The sequence below is a fragment of the Scardinius erythrophthalmus genome, assembly GCF_964197995.2.
Source record: "Scardinius erythrophthalmus genome assembly, chromosome: 19".
Classification (NCBI taxonomy): Eukaryota; Metazoa; Chordata; class Actinopteri; order Cypriniformes; family Leuciscidae; genus Scardinius; species Scardinius erythrophthalmus.
Genome location: NC_138239.1, coordinates 22,622,599 through 22,645,769, shown reverse-complemented (window position 1 = coordinate 22,645,769; position 23,171 = coordinate 22,622,599). Strand labels below are relative to the sequence as shown.

At 37.0% G+C, this 23,171-nt stretch overlaps 1 protein-coding gene across 1 annotated transcript in view; it reads right to left on the bottom strand.

Annotated features, from left to right (window-relative positions):
• Positions 1-23,171, bottom strand: part of nrxn3a (neurexin 3a) — a gene marked incomplete at its 3' end in the record, with an annotated part of 287,852 nt that overhangs the window by 5,498 nt on the left and 259,183 nt on the right. Inside the window, exons 20-21 of the mRNA XM_081347500.1 lie at positions 22,697-23,001; positions 4,418-4,493 (exon numbers count right to left, since the gene is read on the bottom strand). Of these exons, the coding sequence (XP_081203626.1) occupies positions 4,418-4,493; positions 22,697-23,001 (381 nt within the window). The remainder of the gene's footprint in view (positions 1-4,417; positions 4,494-22,696; positions 23,002-23,171) is intronic.

Below are 23,171 nucleotides of genomic sequence, written 5' to 3'. Positions count from 1 at the left end.
CACATTCTAATAATAATACATTTACAAATATTGGTAAAGCATTTTTTTTAACTAACTGATGGTACCTGAGAAGAGTGCACAAGTAATCTGTGCATTAAGGTGCACTAAGAATGCAAAAACTGTAACACGTCAAGTATTATTTGTAAAGTGAGACTATTCAAAACTCTTCACACACAAGAGGTGTATCTCAATGTCGGGTGTCTAGAGTGTTCTTATCTCTGCTTGCACTATGGATAGGTAATTAAACAGGAGCTCCAATGCTGAATGGCCACCTGCAGGCCTGTGATAAAAGCAACTCCCCCTCTCCCTGCACAGAATAGGGCCAAGCAATACTGGCTCTCTAATCTGGACCATTCTTCTCTTTGTTCTACCGTTTATTTCCCCCTTCCATTTCCTGCATTCCAATGGCATCTAATTGCTTTGAGTCTAAAGACGCTCAACTCTGCCCAATCAGCGTGACAAAACAAGCTACACTTATTTGTAAAAAGGTAGATATATGCTGGAATCAGGTGAATAACAAAAATCCGGCTCATCTTTTGGGAATTTCTCAGTATTGTGAGAGTGTAAAATCATGAGTGCAGCATATAATGCCATCTGGTGTTCATATAAGGAAGAGAAATGAGTCGTAGTACACTAGTTTTACAGTTAATACACAGATTGCAAATCAGACACACAGATCAGACACATTATATGTACTGCATATATTTCATTATAATTATAATCTGTAAAATACAGGAAAAAGTTATAGTACGGCTTCAGTAATCTTGAAATATATTTGTACAAGTTGTTTAGTCCACTTTTATGAAAAACATTATAGAAAAAAATAATAAAGTAAAGTAGAGTAAAGAATAATATATATATATATATATTTTTTTTTTTCTTGGGTCATTCTTACTATGCAGTACTATCCATGTGTCATAATATAGTTCAAAAGTTTAGGGTTTCTTGTCTGGTTTGTGAAAGTTGATGGTTTTAATGAGAGAAAAATATCACAGGACTTTTTTAGAAGACACAAACAAATTGCTATGCAAAGCAAAACTGGAGCTTGTTAATTCCTGATTCATCATTATCCATAATTATTTAATCAAAATCCACACATAAGCCTGAACAAATCACACTGCTTGAGAGATGTAGAACGGATTAGTATTACACTACATGCTAACAAGAATCTGCAAGGCAACTTTACTGTGAATACATTGCACTGATCCTTTCCTGCAAATACAAACTGTACCATAAACTATAAGAGTGAGAGATTCTTCAATCGCACAGATAATTGAGTCTCTGGAGGCTTCTTCCCTTCAGTTTTAAATTCACTTCACCTTTTGTCTTGTTCCAAAGGAAATACTGTATTACCGAATAATTTAAACACAAAATGAGCCCCATTTAACGGTGTTTCAGAATAAACAAAATGTGTGGAGTTTCTAAATATATATCCATACAACTTTACATAAAAGAAGTGTGAACTTTAAGATAATGAGATTTGTGAGCAGAGAAATTATTTGAGAGTAATACAGAAGAATTTTTACAGAATGACTTTGGAAGCATATCATTAATCAGGAGAAGCCCTCCTATGGAATTCCAGATAGGGGATAAAGGGGAAAACCCAACAATTTTTTACAAACAGAGAACAGAATCACGTGACAACACGTCAAGACACAGACAAGTTGATAGACAGGAACACGATTTGGTACAGGAAATGCAGCGGAAATCTTTGCAACCATAAGCTTGAGGTATGATGCTTTGTTGAAACTACATACAGTACAGCACTCATGTTAGTCATGTTAGTCTGATGGTGAGGAAATGCATGGAGATCAAAAAATGGCACCATGCACTGAATAATGACAGAATAGTCTGGTAAATGGCTCTGACTGGCAGCTACCATACTACAGGCCACAAATGACTGCTTGAGAAAGCATGACATTGAGAAGCACACGTTTTGTGGCAATAAAACTCTTTCTATGCCATCTGCATTCAAAAATTACTTCATATGCAGACCGGCTCAGTCAGCTGAAGATCAACAGGTTCAAGGATGTTGGCCATTCTTAAAACACAACTTTCTTAAGATTACATCTACTTGAGCTTTAAAAAAAAAAAACTCTTTTGATGGCAAGAAAAGATTTTGTTGCCTGTTATTTGCTTTGTTAATTGAAATGGCAATGTTCAAGGTCAAGCCCAGATGGTACAGATGCTTGAGAAAAATGGAGGAAAAATCGATTTCAACACCAAAATATCATGCGGAACAAGATGAGGCGAGATGACAGGAATGTTGATTTTGGATAGCTGGGAAATAGATGAGGACTTCACCAATAATAACATCAACCACGAGCAAGCTCATGAAATTAAGAGGGCAAATCAAGGGGAAGTACCCCACACATGCGGTACAGAATACTCTCCGAATATGAGGACGCACCCCTGCAGCGGTAATGTCTCATGCAGCTTCACATCAACTGATGTAGAGGTTAGAATGGCATGAATTTCTGTGTAAACGTGACTGGATGATTGGGACCCTGCCAATAGCTTTCTTTATGAGTACATAAAGATTCCAGAAAGATGGATATTGTTCTCAAACCGCTAAACTGATGAATGTCATTTGGAAGAAATTGGCATTGACATTTGAGAGAATTGCAGAGGGTAAGAACAGGTTGAAGTGAACAAAGAGGATAGCCTGTCATGTCTGCATGAAAACTTAAATGTATACCTTTTCATCCAATGGGGCACAATGCACATGTTGCACATATATGTGATAAAAGATAGCGTGCTCATTATAGGCCAACAGATAAAACTAACAGGCCATGAAATGGCTTTGGCCTCTGGAAATGATTTGATCACACATTGTCCTTCTTGTTACGTGCTGGTTCACTTTTCAGGCATGTAACATGTATAATTGGGTGTTTGTTCAACTAGGGGCACATATGGCTTTGTGGGCTTCTCTTAAAATACACTTTTTATACTCTCGCTTGTATATTTAAAGTAATTTGTACACAAGTTATATTCTGATGTTTTTCAGAAACACCACATTTCATAGTATATAATGCATTTCATAACATTTTTGGTGGAAAAAAGAAAATCCTATCAATACAATTGTGTACATAATTTTGGCAATTATTTCACTAAATATAAATAATTTATTTAAAAATGTAGATGTTGCTTCGATCATCAATTTTCAATTTTAAGATTAATTATCTTGGCTGAAAGTGTTGGACAAGCTTAAACCAATCAAATCTATTATAAAAGTATCGAAATAAATGATAAAGATATGAGTAAAACTTTCCAATACTTAGTTTAATATGTTTTTATGTGACCTTCATATCACAGAGAGAGAGAAAAAATTGTTGAAATCTGTTCTTTTTAATAAAAATCAACCCCTAGAATATAAAAGTGCCAGAAGTTGAAGAAACACCCAATTATTGTAAGTGGTTGGGGTTTTACTCAAATTATAATAAGATTCATTTGAACTCTATGACTTGAATCATGATTCGCAAAATAATGAAATTTCAGTTATCTTTAACTGCAATCACAAAAATTGCATGTTTCATAAAAGACATGACAGACTATTTTCTCAAAGCTACAATTATGTTTAAAAAAAAAGCCAATACCCAACTTCTCTCAAATCTCTCTCTTTCTGACTATCTCTTTTTTTTCTAATCACTGAATTGTATTTTTCATATTTGGGTTGGAAAATATTAGCAGAACAACTTGTTCACACTGAGGCAAAATTATATTGTTAAAAATAAGCATAAGGACACAAAACAAAAATTTGTACACAGAAATTCGATGATATCTGTTCTCTATTACAACAACTTAATTTAGATCAAGCCTCTTGAAATGAGGAAAGGAATTGAAAAGACTGCTTCAACAGCAATTAATCTGATAGATATCACTCTACTATAAGGCTGAAAGCAAAGTTCAAGAGAAATCTCAAAATGTATCATGTGCCAAAATGCAGTCCACTATCACATGGCAGAAAAACCTCAGTATGATACATTTTGAAGCATCAATGCAGAGAACATGTCACTTTTCTGTACTAATTTTGTACATATGCTCTCATATTAGGCACTGGGGACAAAATTAGTAATCAGTGTGACCATGTTAACCACTTCGGAAAACCCCATGGCCAAGTGTAGCTCGTAAGAAAAGTTTGGGTGAATGATTTGAGATTAGCTCTGATTCAAAGCTACTGAATGGACTAAGCTAAGCATTAGAAATGCATGCCTGTTTCTGTTTTGTATATTATTTATCAAGATATCCTACTATATGATTGTCTCTGTATTGGTGTACATGAGTTGAAACTTGGATTGGACAGGAAGTTACACTTTTTCTATCCATGGGGGGAGGCGATGCTTTGAGGATCTGATCCTCAGTTGCAAATGAAAGGCCACCACATAGAGGCAAGCAAAATTCAACTGACCTAGCCCACCTGCATGTCCTTCGCACTCAGCAAAGTCCTCGTCGTCACTGGAGCATTCGGCAGAGGAGACCATGTCATCCGTGGTCTAGAATACGGTGAAACACACACACAGGAGAATAGACAAACAAAAGAGAAACTTGAATGCATTATATTGTACCACCATAAAGTTAAATAGCCTTTTCAGATAATGTTTTGAATTTATACTGTAGGCCCTGAAACATTTTCCTGCACTGATTTTGAAGGAAAATCTGTGGTACATTCTTAAAATAAAAGGTTAAAAAAGTTTTTTTTTTTCTTCATAGCAATGCTATAGAAGAACCATTTTGGTTTCCCAAAGAACCTTTTGTGGAATGGAATCAATGTTCATAACGAACTTTTTTTTTTTTTTTTTAATATAATAAAATAATAATTATATATATGAACCAAAATGTGCACATCAAAAAAGAACAAGAAAAAAAAAACATTCCAAGGCATTCAAAAAAGAACAAAAGAATCTGACTCTCAAACTCTATAGACAAACAGTGAAATTTACTGTTTACTGGTTACTGTTAATAAACAGTTATTAACAGCCGAAAGCATAATCAAATTAGCCACAACTTTTAATAAACGAATAGCCTATAAAAAGAGTCTGAGATTTGGGGAATTTTATAAATGACAGAACGCTGAGGAGCTTTGCAGGAACAGATTCCACGTAAGCCTGCTTATAAGTCAGTGTCATCATTTCGCCGTCAATAAACATTAATTCACTGGTGACAGACATTGAATGAGTTTGCTGAGCTCATCTCGGGTGTTAATTCCAAACTTTTATTTTGAAAAACTGCTCACGTCAAACATTTATACGAGTCACCTCCATCTCGCCCTTTTCGAGAGTCCGCATGGATTTCCCATCACTGTATATCACCGGCGTTGAGAGGAGAGGACCAAACACACAGCGGCACTCTGAGATTATCTGTGTGTCTCCAATGTCTCTCGCTCTGATTTATCCCCTGCGCTCTCCCTTACTCATGCCAACCGCCGCGGCGAGCTCGTTTTTCACACCCTCTGCTTGGCATGTCTTTATTAGGAGCAGATTAGAATGTGGGGCAAAATAAGTACTGTCGTAGACCAGGTTTATGAAATTTTAAATAACACAGGGAGCAATGCAAAGCACTCTCCTACGTGAAAGTGCAGGGTCATAAATATGATTCGGTTTGACGGAATAATAAGATGTTTTCCCTCTATATTCTTGGTGGACTCAAGCAAAGATTTGAGAAGCTTTTGGTATGAAAATGGTGCAAAAATACATTTGAATGCACATTTGGCTGAGCAGAGGTGCCGCTTCACATCGGCGGGGTGTGGAATATCGCTCTATGTGAATATAAAATTATTCATTGAATTTATATTTAGTGTGGCAAACAACTCATCTCTGTGGCTGAAAGGGGAGGAGGATATCACAGATGCAGAAAGCAATGAGAATCGTAATTGACTGATTGCGGAGAAAATGTGAAATTATCTCAGGTTTCCCCCTTGAATGACAGCAAAAAAACAGCATTTAATCTCATAAACCGCTCCAAACCGAGCCCACGGTTCATATTCGGTATTAAAAAAACGTTACTGACACAATGGCCGTCTTGAATATGTATGTCTGTGAATAAATGCACGTCTAAAGCTTTTTGCAGACTAATGCACAGGTACTGTCCGTACAGATCCTGGGATCAGTTAAAGCATTGAATATCTCAGAAGCTGTTCGTCATATTCTCTTTCACAATAATACAAGCTCAGCGTTAATACAAGCCAGGAATGCAGTGGGGAGCTGCTGCATTATGCCATTTTATACTCACATATTGATACTTTTGTTGGGAATGTGAAAATGGCCTAATCCACATATTAACAATGTGAGAATATGTTTCCATGGCATATAAGCCTTTAACGTTCATCTGTGCTGAATAGTGTAATCTTTTCCCCTCCCTCTCTCACGCTCAGCCTGACAGTGACGGAAACTTAATAAAGAACTCCTGAAAGATTAGCTTGTTTCTTCACTCTTTGCAAAGCTGAGAGTGTAATGCTTCATGCTGTCCGACAGATAAGCAAATCCGGTTAAATCCGTTCAATTTATTTTCAGTCTTAAGGAAATTACACATTGTTTAAAGAACAATGCATTTTGGCCATAATAATACTAAATCCTAAATAATTAAAAAACCATCAACAAAGAATTATCCGTTTACTGATTTTCATTTAATAAAGTCTAATATACTTTCTGTTACGCAGAATCTGTTGCCAACAAATTATTTAAAGCAAAATGTGACCACAAGCCATGATTATGACTTAAAAGCAGTTCTTGACTGGTGGTGAATAATGACCCATAAAAAGATAATATGACCCAAACTACGTTAAATACGGGTTCACTTGTGATGATGATGTAAGGCGGGTGCCAGCAAGTCTGGGCTACCCCTCGAGAAAGCAAAAGGCTCTCATGAGAGTTAACATTTGAACTCTCTCTTGCATATGTAACGGCAACATCCGAGACGCAGCACACAGTGCAGCTCACACCTCACTTTCACAATCTCCCCCTGCTCCCCCCTTCTCCTCCTCACCTAAAACTCACTGAAAGCCTATGCAGTATTAAGTGTATACAAAAGTAACTATACATGTTTGGTATCATTTAAAGTGTCTCAGTGCGACTGGTAAAATCGTCTCATTTCCCAGCCATTATGAAAAGCTAAAAGAAGTTATATGTTAAATATGAGAAATGTGGTGTGCCCCTTAAAGGTGTGCCCTCCCCCAGATCCTCCATTCGAACTACCTCCTCGTTAGCCTCATAGCATAATTGGCTACGTCCTATTTTAAAAAAAAAGGACTTAGGCAATTATGCTATGAGGCTAACGTCCTGTATGTAAATCTGTATCCCTTCCACAGGTATCAAGAACCCATTCAATTACAAATTCTGAAATCCCTCAATAGGGGACCAAAATTTAATTATAATGACAGACACCACCATTTGGTAAGCATACTGAATTATCTGGGTTTATAAGGAAAATGGGCAAAAGATTCGGGGAGTCTGTAGGTACACTTCCCACACGATCGCTGTGTGTAGTTTTCGTTGCCAGGTAAATATTTCTATAATTCCTCGATTTCCGAATTGTTGTTATTATATTTGAATAACCGATGATTTTATTCTATGAATTGGATTTTTAATTATTGTTCTATTACCTGGTCAATAAATTGTAAACATTTGATTTTATTCTGAATGACTCTGAAATTGTTTTCCCAAGTAGATTAAAACGATTCGTATGCTCCCGCAAGTTTTGCGTCAGATTAGTGACGACTAATATTTGGCATCAATTCAAGTGTACTTGGTTTGCAAAGACAATAGTGGAGCGGCTAAGTGATATAATCGTTCAGTTTATGATACAAGCGTGAAAATTGGCATGAGCAGTCTCCATGGGTCACTTGACAAGAAAATTGTCCGAGCCACTTGAAATTTCAAGATTTTTCATTTTTCAAGATGGCCGACACCTTAGTGGAGCAGTTAAGTGATATAGTGGTTTATTTGGTGATACAAGCATGAAAATTGGCATGAGCAGTCTCTGATGGTCACTAGACAATAAGCCACCCACAGCTACTTGAAATTTCAAGATGGCCACCACCTTAGTGGAGCAATTAGGCTCATGGCAATTTTCATGCTTGTATCACCAACTAAATGATTTCTTAAGCCTAATTGCTCCACTAAGGTGGTGGCCATCTTGAAAAATGGCCACCATCTTGAAATTTTAAGTAGCTGTAGGTGGCTTATTGTCAAGTGACCCATAGAGACTGCTCATGCCAATTTTCATGCTTGTATCACCAAATAAAACACTATGTCACTTAACTGCTCCACAAAGGTGTCGGCCATCTTGAAAAATGGCCGCCATCTTGAAATTTCAAGTGGCTCGGACAATTTTCTTGTCAAGTGACCCATGGAGACTGCCAATTTTCACGCTTGTATCATAAACTGAACGATTCTGCCAAACATAAACACTTAGCCGCTCCACTACAAGAAGTGAATTTCCGTTTAGAACAGCAAATGCTGCTTGACCAATCTAAATTTGGGTGTGTCTTACCTCTGTTTTAATTTAATGTTACTTTAGATAAGTGTACGTGGGAAACCACGGCATGGCCATACCTCTACTGAAGTAAACGTTAAGATAAATTCAAGTGTATGCAATTCCATGGGGGCTATACCAAAGTATCTTTGATTGTATAAACGTGATTGTGACCGATCTCAGGTATATAGCAATTACCTCTGTTTGGTGACCAAAACTGATGAGCTTGTGAACGTGAGACCCGCGTTAAACAAAAGACATGAGGCCCTCTGAGCGACATAGTTTCCTAATCTGGAACGGGTTCCAATTCGCTCACTTTTGATGATGCTAAGATATCATTAAAACTTTTTTCATTTATGGAGTCAGATGAAATAACAAGGTTATACATAAGAGAAAATGTATTTCATTTAATCTTGTTGTGTTGCGTAAAAGGAAAGACAAAAACCTTCACCCGTATTATTGGAGACCGCCATTGGACCGATAAACGAGCTTACAATGACAAACCACTGATTTATTGTGACCACATGAATTGAGGGACAAATGTTTAGCATGTTATACCGCTGTGTGCCTGAAAATTAGGTCCTTTGTCACGTTTAATTTTCATAACCAATGTTTTCTGAGGTTTTATGTCCACTGAAAAGTTGTGGAAAGACATTTCAGTTTTATCTACTGAACGATCGACTTCTGCGTACGCAAAAGTACGACATATTGAGTGGACTGTACCTCCATCTCTCACAGCCTCACTTGTGTTCATGTCAGATTAAATACAGTGTCTGCTTTGACTAATGTCTATGGCTTTCTTGAACTTCATATTGAATAATAGCTGACTACATAGCTGTAGAGGATGAGGACTACATAGCTTTAGATGACAGGGCCCTATGGACCTGTTATTCGTCTGGCCTGGTGAAAATGAGCAGCTCTGCTGTGTATTGAGTTTTAGTGAGCTGTCTGCTGGCCTGCTGAGGCAAAGAGTGAAATCTGATTATTCTACCTTGCCAAGGTAAAGGTCATTATGGACAGGCCTGTATTTTCACCCTTGAGCTTCAATAAGTCTGTGAATTCACAGAAATCAGAGCGGACTGACTGCAGCTAAGAGAGAAAAAAAAAAGAGAGCATGTTTGTATGATGTAAAAGTCAGGTAATATGAACAGAGATCTCTGTGTCAGAAGTTTAAGAAAACAATCACTGAAAACATGTATATACAGATATGTGGGATTCAAAATTAAATTTAAACCTTTAATATTTGGGCACTGATCATGGTACAAACCTTTCACTCAGATTATTGTAGCTTATTTAAGTAAAAATTATAACAAAATCAATACAAGTAAATGTAAAACAGAAGCATTTTAGTGAAAATGCTAAAATTTAAGTGAAATTTTTGTCTTACATTTTTGAACCCCACTGTATAGATACATAGTGGTTTTAACATTTAAAGCTCTCATTTTACATACATATTTCATTCCTGTCCACAGCCAGGTTTAGAGAGAGAGAGAGAGAGAGAGAGAGAGAGAGAGAGAGAGAGAGAGAGAGAGAGAGAGAGAGAGAGAGAGAGAGAGAGAGAGAGAGAGAGAGAGAGAGAGAGAGAGCTTAAAGCTCTGCAGTCCTGATCCTTTGATTGTTGTGGACAGCACACCCTCTGAGATAAACACATTGTGACTGTTATCAAAGACTGTATTGCATCAAATCTAATGTGAAAAGCTGTTCACACATAAGTGGCCTGAAACCAGACTATAAAATTAGGAGGACAGGAATGAGGCTAGCATCATTGTAGAGCCACTTTAAAATTCTGGAATTTTGGAATGACATCTAAAGCTACTTAAAAGTCATAATGTAAATCATAAATCAGTTTGTGGTCTCTATACAATAGCATAAAACCTTTTTTAATATATATTTTATAATGTAAAAAATAAAAATAAAATAACAGTAGTGTTTGGTTAGAAGTAAAAAATCTTTGTTATTCAAAAACACAAATGATTCACATAAATAGCACATGAATTAAACAATAAAATGTTCTAAGATTTCTAGGTGTAAAGTTCAAAGTGAGATTCCCTATGGTGCAAAATGGAATTCCCTAATTTTAACACTATACATTTAAGGTAAATTAAAAAGTCCGGACAGTGGGCAGGTCCAAAACAGGGTTGTTAACTATACTAACTAAAACTAAATATTTTTTGTTAAAGGAAATAAAGCAAATATCAAAATTAGATTAAAAAAACAACAACTAAAAGTCAAAATCGAACAAACAAAATAAATACTAAAATTAATAAAACAAATTTAAAGCTGAGTAGAAATATATATAAAAACAAATAAAAGTGACAAAAGCACAACAAAATGACTCACAATTAAACTAAAACTAAAATGAAAACTGAAAATATACAAATAAAAGCTATATATAAATGCTATAATAGTATGCATAATACTAAACTAACACCAAAATAGAGATATTTTGGAAGATTGAACATTTCTTAAAAATAAGGGACAAATAATTAAAGAGTAACAATAAAAATAATTAAAACTTACAATATAGGCTAACAGAAACAGAATTTAACAGACACAAAAGTCCCTGCAATTGAATAATCACCCAGCAATATAAAAATCACTGTTCTGGCAAATGTGGCATGGCTTGGCAAAATCCAGGCCACTTCCTCCACCAGTGCCCAGTAGTCTGATTACATTCTTTGCCTACTTATGGCAGAATACCCTTGCAGCTGCAGGGCGAGATGGTATTTTGGGTCTGTGACATTGTGGATGTTGGTTAGCATTCAACTCTTTGCCTCGAGGCTTGCTTTGCCTATGCAAATCTGCTTAATCAATGCAGGATATTTACCACGGCTCTGCTCAAAGATAACTGACAGCCCGGGTGAGCCGCTCCAGTGTCCTGCTGGGTACAGAAAGCAGGAGGGAACTACACGGCAGAAGAGGCCAACATCTCAATTCAGGCAAATTTGGTTAGTCTGGAAACCCTAAGGATGTTTATGAAAATGCAAGAATATGGTCTTTTCGGAAATGCGATTACACAGGGTCTACTCAAAGCCTTCTAATATCAAAAATGCTCTGCATCAGAGGACAAACAGGGCGTAAACGGATGGGGGAGTAATTTGAAAATCTGTCTATCAGTGCCCGAACTGAACAAAGTTCTCTACTGTTCATGTGCATGCAAGATTTCATTTGAGGTGAATGATGTCCTTGAAAATGGCTTAGTTGATAGGAAGAGCTGATTCACTTTATGTGGCTGTATAGGCAAATTTAGCTGCGTGGAAGAATAAATGGATTCAATAGTCACCGCTGACAGTAAGGACACTACAACTAACATGGAACAATTTTTCTTGCCATTTGTATCTCAAAAAACAGCAAGAATGTGACCAAATAAATCTAACACAACATGCTAATTTTGAATTCAAAGAATGCCATACATTTTGACTCTTGTTATTAACATACTTAGAAAAATGGCACTAGCAAGCTTTTGAAAAAAAAAAAAAAAAATCTCTTTAAGAGCTAAAAGGGGTCACACGCTAAATTCATTGCACTTTTCTTCACCTTAAATTACTGTGCTGACAGTCTTGCATAAATTAGTGACATAATACGAAGCATTTTTTTGTAAGTATAAACATTTCTGATGTGTAAAAGCTAAATAGTCTCAGGGCTTGATGAAAAGCTTCACAAATTTAGTGCTGCTGACCCGTAGACCCCCAAATTACCTTTTTCTACTGATTCATTTGATTCCATTTGGCTTGTCTCGCAGGGTGATTTAATTGAGGTCAGAGAGCATGTTGTGAACAATACAGGACATTTCATTAATAACACTGAAAGAACTGCAGTATGAACACACGGACAGACTTAAATACATTAACACTGAAAGCCTATTATCAAGTAATGCGCAGCCCAGCAAAAACTGCCATCTTCACTCAGTGCTAAACTGTTAACAACGGTCAAATATAGAAAAAAATGAAGAAGAAAAAAATACAGAGCGGAAAATAGTTCTCTCAATACACGATTTTCTTTTATGATTAAGGGGCCCGTATACAAAATCTGCAAAAGTACTGCAAAGTCATAATGCACATAGCAGTGGATCAGCGTATCCTAAGTCTGTGCATGTAAATCCTGTAGATATAGGAGCAAGCGTGTGATTTACGGTCCAAACAGAAGCCAGATCAGAGCCCCTCAATTCTAATCGATTATGCAGCACCAAGGAAAGTGCTGATGCTGGAATAATCTTTGAGATTTAGGAATTTCCTCTTGTCATGTTTTTATGCCTCTATTTTGATTTAAGATGTGGTGTGGTCAACATGTTTGATGCCGAGATTTAGCATGGATCACTGGGAACCGAGCTAACGCTGATGTCACAATCAGTGAAAACTAAAGTGATTCTGATGTCATAATCACTGGGATCAGAACTAATTCTGATGTCACAATCAGTGTTGCAAGGAGGACGAGGCCGAGAGCCGTGACAGAACGGTGCGAGGCCGCTGGCGATTGATAATAAGCGCCGCACCATCTCACAAAGGAGCTACGGAAGCATAAAAGGAGGAGTGACGACAGTGAAGGATGAAAGAGGACCAGGCCTGGATTATTTATGTTATGTTTTGTTTATGTGTGTGTGGCAGTCGCCCGTGATGTGCTGCCGCATTTACTTTAGTTTTGTGTTTGTGTATAATGCGTTAAAAGTGTTTAAACGTTCGATGGTTCCCGCCTCCTCCTTCCCTTATCAACGAACTTTGCTACACAATGGGAAAATGCCTATATTAGACGAATTTTTATGACTCAATGACTGGAAAAATAACTAATTCTGATGTCACAACCACTGGGAACAGAACTATACCTGATGTCACTATCAGAGGGAACAGGACTAATTCTGATGTAAATGAAATCAAAGCTCATGCTGATTTCATAATACTGAGCTGAAAGAGACATTTTTGCTTATAAAAAATACAATTGTGTCTAAACATAATCTTCGTAAAAAAAAAAAAAAAAAAAAGTCTAATTGTTTTGTTTTAACAATTTAACATCTGTCCTGCTCTGAAAAAGTTTGCAAACAAACATGTTTAGAGTCAGTTTAGAAAATCAAAGCATTTATATACAGTAGAATAGGGTAAGTTGAGCCACTTTTTACATAAATTATCTTCTAGGTAAGAATGTCAAGAGGTAAGTTGAATTAGTGGGGAATACATGTGTTTACATTTTGAATAAGATGAGAAGAAATCATTATAACTGATTTAATAATAAATGGCTAATCTTTAGCAAAAAAATTAAATGGCTTAACTGTTAGCAATTCATCAACATACATGATATACATAAATGTTCAAAGGTCTGGGGTGGATTTTTTTTTTTGAAGAAGAAGTTAATTATTTTATTAAGCAGGGATGCAATAAATTGATCACAATTTACAATAAAGACTTTTATAATGTTACAAAAGATTTCTATCTCAAATCATTTCTATTCATCAAAGAATTTTTCACAAAAGCATTAAGCAGCACTGTTTTCAACATTGATAATAAGAAGAAATGTTTCTTAAGCAGCAAATCATATTAGAATGATTTCTGAAGGATCATGTGACACTGAAGACTGGAGTAATGATGCTGAAAAATCAGCTTTGACATTACAGGAATAAATTACATTTTCAAATATACTAGAACAGAAAACAGTTCTTTAAAAAATGTAATGGTAATCTTTATTCCTGCTAAATTTGCTTTGACACACAAAACAACTTTTTTTTCTTTTTGCCTAAAAAGAAAACACACTGACATAATCTGTATGTGGTGGGAACTAAATATAAAGATCATCTAAATATATTGTCACACGGCAATACATAGTGCTTATACTAACAGCTTAGAGGACGAGCTTACCCAAGACTCATCTAATCTTACTTTTCCTTTAATATGACAAATAGATCTGAAAATGAATGCTAACCAACTGCATGATTCAAAGTGCTCTAGCCATGCCTGTATCTCAAGCCTCTTCAAGAGGTGATCAACAGTTAAGATAACGGTTCCACTTACTATGCAATTAAGATAAAAGAAAATATCTAGTCTTTTTTAGTCCCTACGAACCCCAAATGATTCCATGTCACTTCAAAAAAGAATCTTGACAAAAGCAGACATTAAAACAAAAGTATGCTGACTCTGGTCTTCAGATAATCATCTTCTTTCATCCCTCCTGTGGGTTTCTCTAGCCTTGATGCTATCGTGTCTATCTCCACTTTGGCAGTACAAGGAGTGAACAGCTTGTATTACAAACGGAATCAATAAGAAGGGAGAAGATCAGTTTCAGAACGATTCAGAGAGTTCCACCTCTCTGATGACAACCATCTGACATCTTATCGCACATCGTGTTTTCTCCAAGAAAAAGGCCTGAGCGATAACAGGGACGTATGACGAGAGGACATTGCTTAGCCCTGAGACAAAAACGAGGGATCGTCAACTGAAAGGATAAAATATTTCATCAGTTTATCAATTTGAGTGCTCTTTGATTTGAATATATGAATGGTAAGATTAACTAGGTGAGCATTATTCAGACATTATTTTAGCATTCAGAATATTTTAAACATTCATTCTCATAGCTGAATGAAAATGTAAATGCCTCCTTTACTGAACATCTTTCCATTTCTATTCCTCCCTTTGCATTTCACCTGGCTATTGATTTACAGATCTTTCTAAGCTCACTTTGCTCACTACCTATTTACACCATGGCCTGCAGCAAGGACTCAGTCCAGAACACTTCCTTTTGTTTTGTACTCATGACTTTTTTTTTTGTAGGCTACTGCACAGCAAACTATAATCGTCCCGAGCTTACGCTAGAGCTTTCAAACAGCCACCGTTCATCTTCCTGTTTACACGGGAATGGTCTCGCTCCTTATCTTTAATCACTTTCTGGCTGAGGAGGGCAAGGTCGCATGGGACCTTATGACAAACTATCTCCCTGAGCACTCCTCTTTGTGTCCTCGCTAAAATTAGAAAGCAATACACAGTTTGTTTCAATTATAGATTCAAATCTAAAGTGCTGTCTTTTATAATGGCGTGCCTGTTTAATTTGAAGAGGGGATGGAAACAGTCTTGGGAGATAGAGAGGTGTGTGTGGTAATGTCTGGAGAAGACGAAAATGATAGCGGCAGAAGACGGAGCAATGGCACAGGAACATTGGGTTCAGACAGCATGTCCGATGCCTGATTTCATTACCCAGACACCTTGATATTGGAATATGAGGAATGTGTCCTCATGAGAAGATTTTTCCTGAATATTGTATTCGAATTTTATTTGTACAGCACCTTCCATGCATAACATGCCCTTTAGAGAACAGAGTTAAAAAAAAGAGAGAGAGAGAAAAAAAGATTTTTTTTCCTTCAATATTTTAAAACTATTACTAATATTTTCAATTATAATCAAATTAATATTTGATAAAATTAATTTGTTAATTAATTTATAAAAATATTATTTGAATTATTATAATAATTATAAATTACTTATCAAATATAAACAAAGAACATCTTTAAAGTCACCCTGTAGTCAATAATTTTATCCTTTAAAACTCATCTTTAATCGCCAAAATGGCATAATTACTTTTTTTTTCATTCATGCCTTAAAATAGCTTGAATGTAACTCTACCTTTGCTTCATAAATATACACGGATTCATGAATATGTAAATTAGCTCTGCCTCCATTCACTCTTACAGGTTAGTCTACAAGTCGATGTATCAGAATGGTAATGCATTTTATGTATCGCTCTCTTCAACGTAGGACACATGACGGTAATTAATCTGATTAGCCTTTGGCTTGACTGCGTTATAAAACAGCTAATAATATGTGTCTAATGTTACACAAACCATGTTCCCGTTCACCATCTCAAGAGTCAGACCGCTGCCTTCTAAAAATCAGCATTCTTACAAATGCTTTGAACAACTTAGAACGTCAGTGGAGAAAGGCATATAGTTCATCATAACATCATACATCATATAATATACATCAATTCACCTATATTGCTAAATGAACCCGATTTTTCCCGATTCTTCTCTTGAGACTTCCCTGCTTCAGCTGTGACCGCTAATGATATGCTAAAGCCCGCCCACAAGTTGACAGGATTGGCTACAAGGTAGTTTGTGATGTAAGAAACACCAGCGATTTCAAACTGCATTTTTGAGAGCTTTTTTTTTTTTTTTACTGCAGTTTTAAGTAGAAAATACTCAGCAATGGTGCTGAATTTGCACATGGTTTGTCTTAAAGCATATTAAAAACACCACATAGACATGTAAATAACATTAAAAACTTGATGTTCACCACAAGGGGTCTTTAAAATTTAAATAATATTTATCATTAACTTCATTAATTTCATTCACTGCGACAAATGACTACTGTGACAAATCTGAGATAGCGACTAAAGTTTTTCAGTTGAAATAGGTGGACTTTTTTTACAGTGTTAATTTATATTTTCAGCAAGTGAAAGTAAAATGTTCTATTTTCTATTTCCATTGGATTAAAGTACTGCTGTGATCCTGTACATTCACAAAAAAGCGCTTCTAAATATCTATTACCAAATCACACAGGAAATGAGGTGCAATAAAGAGGCGAATCTTTGTGGAAATGCAGCCTAAATGCTACTGCTACTGTTATTCAAACTTGTCGGTTCCCAGTAGCGTCCCTTGTTTGTTACTTTTATTTGGTATCATGCCTCAAGAGGAAATAAATTGGAGTAAAGTGAAACTCGATTCACATTTCAATACACTACCGTGTCCAGGAGATTGGACTCCATCTACCTAAGGAGCTCCTTGATACAGCTCCCATGGCTTTGGCCCTTTTAACTATGGCTGATGCGCATTTCAATAAATCAAGGCCACCGTCTCTTAGGGATAGCGGCGTCTACCCACGCGTAATATCCCGTCCCCACGTGGCTCGTCAGCACCTTCTGAAACGTATCAGTCCTCTGCACCACAGCGGTCTGTCGGCCGCCTCCAACCTCCATATAATTGGATTCTAAACACAACTCTGGAGAAATATTACTCTTTATTGTGGTAGTGCAGCAACTCCTGTTGCTGACAGTATTTTTTCTGTCTCAGTGGATCATGCGGTTAACCCCTGAACTGTCTGCCAGCTCTCATGCAGAAGAAAGTGAATGTCTTTTAGTTTGGATTTGAAGCATACTGGGTGTACCTTAGCACATTGTTTTTGTGTTTTCTAAACGTATGCAAACATAGTAAAAGTCAGCATATGTTTTTTCGTTTAAACTTTTTCATTTAGATTTAAGCTCAAATCTGTTCAGTTATGTGATAATTAGAAGCTGAAGTCCAAAACGGCTAAGCCTCTGTTAACTCTACACTTCACGAGGAAGCAATTAATATGCAAAAATATCCATTAGTTGTTCCCATTGTGGACAATTACGAGGGTCCCAGTGCGGCGGCTTAATTAAATCTGAAAAAAAAAATCATGTTGTTTCTGTGAGGTACATCACAACATTGCAGTAATTTGTTTGTTTCTCGACATGTCCTCCCAGCAACAACACAGCAAGAGATGCTAGCTGCTGTGCGCAGCAGATGCACGGTGACAGATAACATTCCCTGGAATTGGCCCCATACGTATCTTACATAGATTCAGTGTTTTACAACTTATAAACAGATGCAGTAGAAACGTATGAAGACCAGATCTGCATTCACTGTGCTAAAAGAATTTGCGCATTCAGTAGTGATTAATCTCTAAATCGATTAAGCAGGCTTTCAAATCATGTTCATCAAATTGCATTATCGGGATAGTTCACATCAAAATCTAAAATTCTGTCATCATTTACTTACACTCAGTAAGTTGTTCCAAACCCGTATGACTCATTCTTTCTTCTATGGAAAAAGGAGAAATTTGAATAATGCCCTGGTCGCTCTTTTCCATATTACAATGAATGTTGACTGGAGCTTTGAAACTTTCAAAAAAGGATGTAAATGCACCATAAAAGTATCATATAAATATAAAGTAGTCCAAATGATATGATTATAAGCCATTTGTCTGACAAACAAACTTTCATTAAAATCATAAATCATTGATAATGTTCACCTCCAGTGGGTTGTTAACCAGTGTGACTCACTGATTCATTGAAAAGGACATCATTAATTCTTTTTTATTTATTTTTTTTTTTTGAGTGAAAATGTTCTTCACAGAAAGCTTTAATATGGCTAGTAAAACTTGGATTATAAGTACATAGATTTTGTGTGTGATTTTAACAGCCCTCAGACCTTATTAACTTTGACTATGATCTTTTTGTTTTCATTATTCTTGTGTTTCACGCAGTTTGGAACAATTTTCATTTTTTGAGACAACTATTCCTAAAAATATTTAAATAGCAAGTCTGTTTTAAAAATTGCTTCAAATAAAACTTTTACAATGAATTTGATGTATCCTATTCAGTCACTCTCAATTTGTTTTAAACAGTAACGTTAATCTTTACAACATCTTCACAACAGGTACATCAACCCTTGTTTTACTCCATTATGCTCTTATATACAGCTAAAACATTAACAAAATCAACACTACCATAATATGCATTTCCATCCTAATGCCCAGCGCATTAAATCGGTCTATCGGGGATCCTGTTTAAAGCAAATAAAGCACTTATGACAACATTGCTGAAAGTGGGCTAATTCGAAGAGAAAATCCTTTGCTGTGTCTCACTAAGGGTTTGATCCCCTCTGGCACACAGTTCTTTAATATACTACATTTCAGAGGTACAGCTAAGAAGAAGGATTTGGTGATTTAGGGATGGAACAACCATAAATGCCCCAAATCCCTGCAATTAGAGGGCAAAAGGACGTACGAGACCAGTTGTAGTCCCTCAGCCTTCATCAGATGTGAAATGAAATGAATATCATCATCCCACCCCTCTGATATGAAAATGTGTGCAGCTCAATTAACCTACCTTACATCAATAATTCAGACGCCCAGAGGAAAACACACCCCTCATATTTGAGGTTTACCATCATCCCAGCCTGCCGAATAATCTCAGATACATTAATGAAATAAAGATACTTCTTCCACATCAAATCAGGCTACAACCTAGCTGAGACTTCTTTAAAACATTATCAGAAATGACTTTCCCTTTTATTAAAAATCAACATGTTTTGTGCTTCTGATATGCTAAAGCTAACCACCTCATCATGCCGAGCTGTTCTTCTGCCATTCAAAGCCAAGAAATCGCATTATGCTAATCTTTTTTGTTTCTGCACCTATCCTAAACATGATTAAAACAAGAAAAACCCTTCCTTGTGAACTGTCTCTCAAGACTTCTCTTCCAGTCGAATTTCTTTGAAGAACAGCAACTTAAGCAAACCTCGAAAGAGTTCTACGCTGAGATCCACACAAGCCCGGCTTCGCTTTGTCTCTACAGCCCTGGTCTTAATTAAGCCAAATAAAACGCGTAAACCTTGTTCCAGTTCGACGCAAATGCAAATGACTTAAAAATAGATCTCTCATCCCAGCACAATGCATGTAGGGATTGCAGTTCACAATTAAATAACTTTGCCAACTGTAACAGACCACTTGTTTACTGATCCTGTTTGCACAAATTAAGATGAGAAAGCAAACATGACCTCGAGCCTGTTGACCTACTAGACTGATTGGAATTAATGAGAACCCTCCTGCCAATTCCACTCAAGAACCCACAACCCTCCATTCATCTTCAAGATTGTGAATGAGGGCTGTATTCGTTCTTCATTCTCATTTCAAACTCATCACTCAACAACGTACTGCCAATTTTCAGTTAATATAAAAAACATTTCGATGGACATTTGAAACATTTGTTATCAGAGTGACAAAGGAAAAATAAAAAAGGCACAAAAAAATTAAACAGAAAATGCTATTCACTGCAACATAAGTCTTAGAGGAATGGTGAAAAAAATTAGTCCAAAGATGGGCCAATGTGCGTGGGATGAGGATTTATAAAATGAATACATAAATAAACATGTTAGAAATTACTGTGGGTGTATCATTATCTATTTCCAAAAGCTTAATTCCAGTCATGTTAGGTGACGCCAAAAAAAATGACTCATCCTAATACCATCACATATCTTTCACCCTTTCGTAGGCAATATGCAACTGTGACTGGTTCATTAGATCAGATAACAATTCATGGATGTGTTTTCTTGAACATCTATTAGCCTCATAAGGCAAACAAGGCCCACAGCAGTGATGTTTTCCAGAGTGCGTCAGAGAGAATAGTTTTATTCTTAATCATGGCTCCGCTCCAGGCAGACGCACGCCCTCTCGTTACCGCAGCGTTTGCATGCGTTTTGCCTGTTTGTGCTGAGATTGGAATGCGGTCTAATGCTTCACTGAGCATCTACAGTTTCCAGCTAAAGTCAGACATGGTCAACTTCAGCCTCAATGTTAGTGGAAATTTCCATCTACGTGGTTCTCTGTCCAATGAGACGCCACATTTCGCACCCTCTAGCAGCTGTGGGAGATTCTTGAAGACCACAGGTCTGAAATTGGGAAAACATTATTCCTGTTTTATTTAAGTTACTGTGAATTATGAGGCAATTAACAATTGATTCTCTACTAATTTAATTCCTTAATCAAAATAAAGTACTATTTTAATTCAACAAATGCACTGACAAGGAAGAACACATTTACAGCCCCAATTTTCTTAGCATTAGTCAGTCGTAAACTTTCTTTATGCAGTCAACTGTTGGGGCTTCATGATTACAAATGTCTCTTGCCAAAATGTGTCTCAGACACAGAGGAGACTGATGGCTTTAATATCACTTCCACCAGCTCAATTTGTACCAGGATGCCTATGAAATGGCCAGTCTAATCGCATTTCGCCAAACCACAGTGTTTTATTGGCTCCCGGTCAAACTTTATGTGGGCGGCACTCTGTTTGGTTGTCAAGAGCATGCGAATGAGGCTTTGTGCACCCGCTCTCGTATCTTTATCTAAAGGACGTTGAGAATTATAAACAATTCTCGTTGGTTATGAAAAACATCAAAATAAAAGAGAGGCTCTCGACCTTAATAAACTACGTTGTGGACACCGCTTGTGCTTGCGTTAACTGGAGCAAGTTGTTTGCATACTGTTGGAAAATCACTCAAACACACCTGGTTGAGTGAGTTCTCCTAAATGAAACAAAAGCCTCTGTTTTGCATATTTAGACTTTGACATCCCACACAGACACAATGTATTGTTGTCGCAATGTGTTTACCTGTCCACATATGTGACATACGTGACCTGGGCATGGTCCAATCATTGTTTCTCATTTGAATGCCAATTTGCATCTGCAAACTCAAAGCTGAAGAAATTGGTCTAAGCTTGACAAATAAGTGCTTTGGAAATCATTGGACCAAACTGAAAGCGTAATAAATTAAGGACAACGCTGTCAACAGCACAGAGACGTTCTGCAGAATGGAAGGTATAGCTGTGCAGAAAACCTCCTAAAAATCCATTCCAGAGATTTATTTTCCATGTTGTGTTGCAAGAAATTTGTGTCCTCATTTTTTTTATTGTAAATCTGGGCCAGACGTTATTTGTGGCGTAGTTTCCAAATCAGAAATGATGAGGAGACGTAGACACACATGCAAGTCGCATAAACACAGCATTATGTTAAGAATGTGTCTGAAGAACAAGTCTGACAGCGAACAGTTGACTAAAGGCACAATACAGAATGACCTGGTTTGACGACCACTTCAAACAAAATCAGGCCAAAACAAAGTTTGTTTGGAGTTCGTTTCGGGAGTACGAAACATAATAAACTTTTCAAGAAAAGGCTGGTTAACTTCTTCAAACTACCATTGGTCCTTGGTGATTACGTAATAAATAGATGTGCTCTGGGGCTCCGCCTACTTTGATGTGGAAATCATATCTGTTTGTTTTCTTCTGTTCAGTCCGCAAGATAAAACATGAACACACTGGATATCTGCTTTATAGTAAAAACTGAAGTTGTTCTAATTGATAGAGACACTGACACTGGCTTGCTTTAAAGCAATCAATTGTATAAAGTGCTATACAAATAAACGTAATGTAACTTGACTGAAGTGCCGAATTGCAGAGATTGTGCAAACATATCCATGTCTCTATGATCAGATGCTTTCTTAACTGCTGTTTTCTCACTTTTTTTGTAATTGAGAGGAAAGCAGGCAGTACATATTTTCACCTAAACGTCGCTTCCAGCGTCTCTATACCCCGAAGCGAAGAACTTTGCTGTGAGTAAATCGAGGCCTTAACTGAAGCCTTCATTCGATTTTGTGCTTGTGTGTCAGGGGTCGTACCTGTATTGTAGGTGGAGTTCGGTGTTTTCTCGTGGTGGTGGTGGACATGGTGGTGGTGGTCTCGATAAAGGTGGTGGACATCTCTGGGGGGAAAGCCGTGGTTCTAGCTGAACCTGCGGCAGGAATCTCCCCCACCAGACGGACACTGCCATTGATTTTGATGTTAGGGTTGCCCTGAGCAGCCATGTTGAGCACTTTGAGGCCATTGTAGTAGAGTCCGGAGAGTTGACCCTGAAATGGCCTCTTGCGGTCTGAACCACCAATTGTTATCGTGGCCTGGGTGTTGAATATCGTTAACTGCCGCCCTGAGGATGCAAGAAAGATCCAGAACATTTCTTGGTTATGGGTCAGTAAATGCACACAATATCTCGTTCAGCAACAAGATTCATTGCTGTTTTGGGCACTTAACCTACCCAACCAAAGTACAATGACTTAGATGGCTGTGCTGGATTACTACGGCTTAATTTCCTTCCCA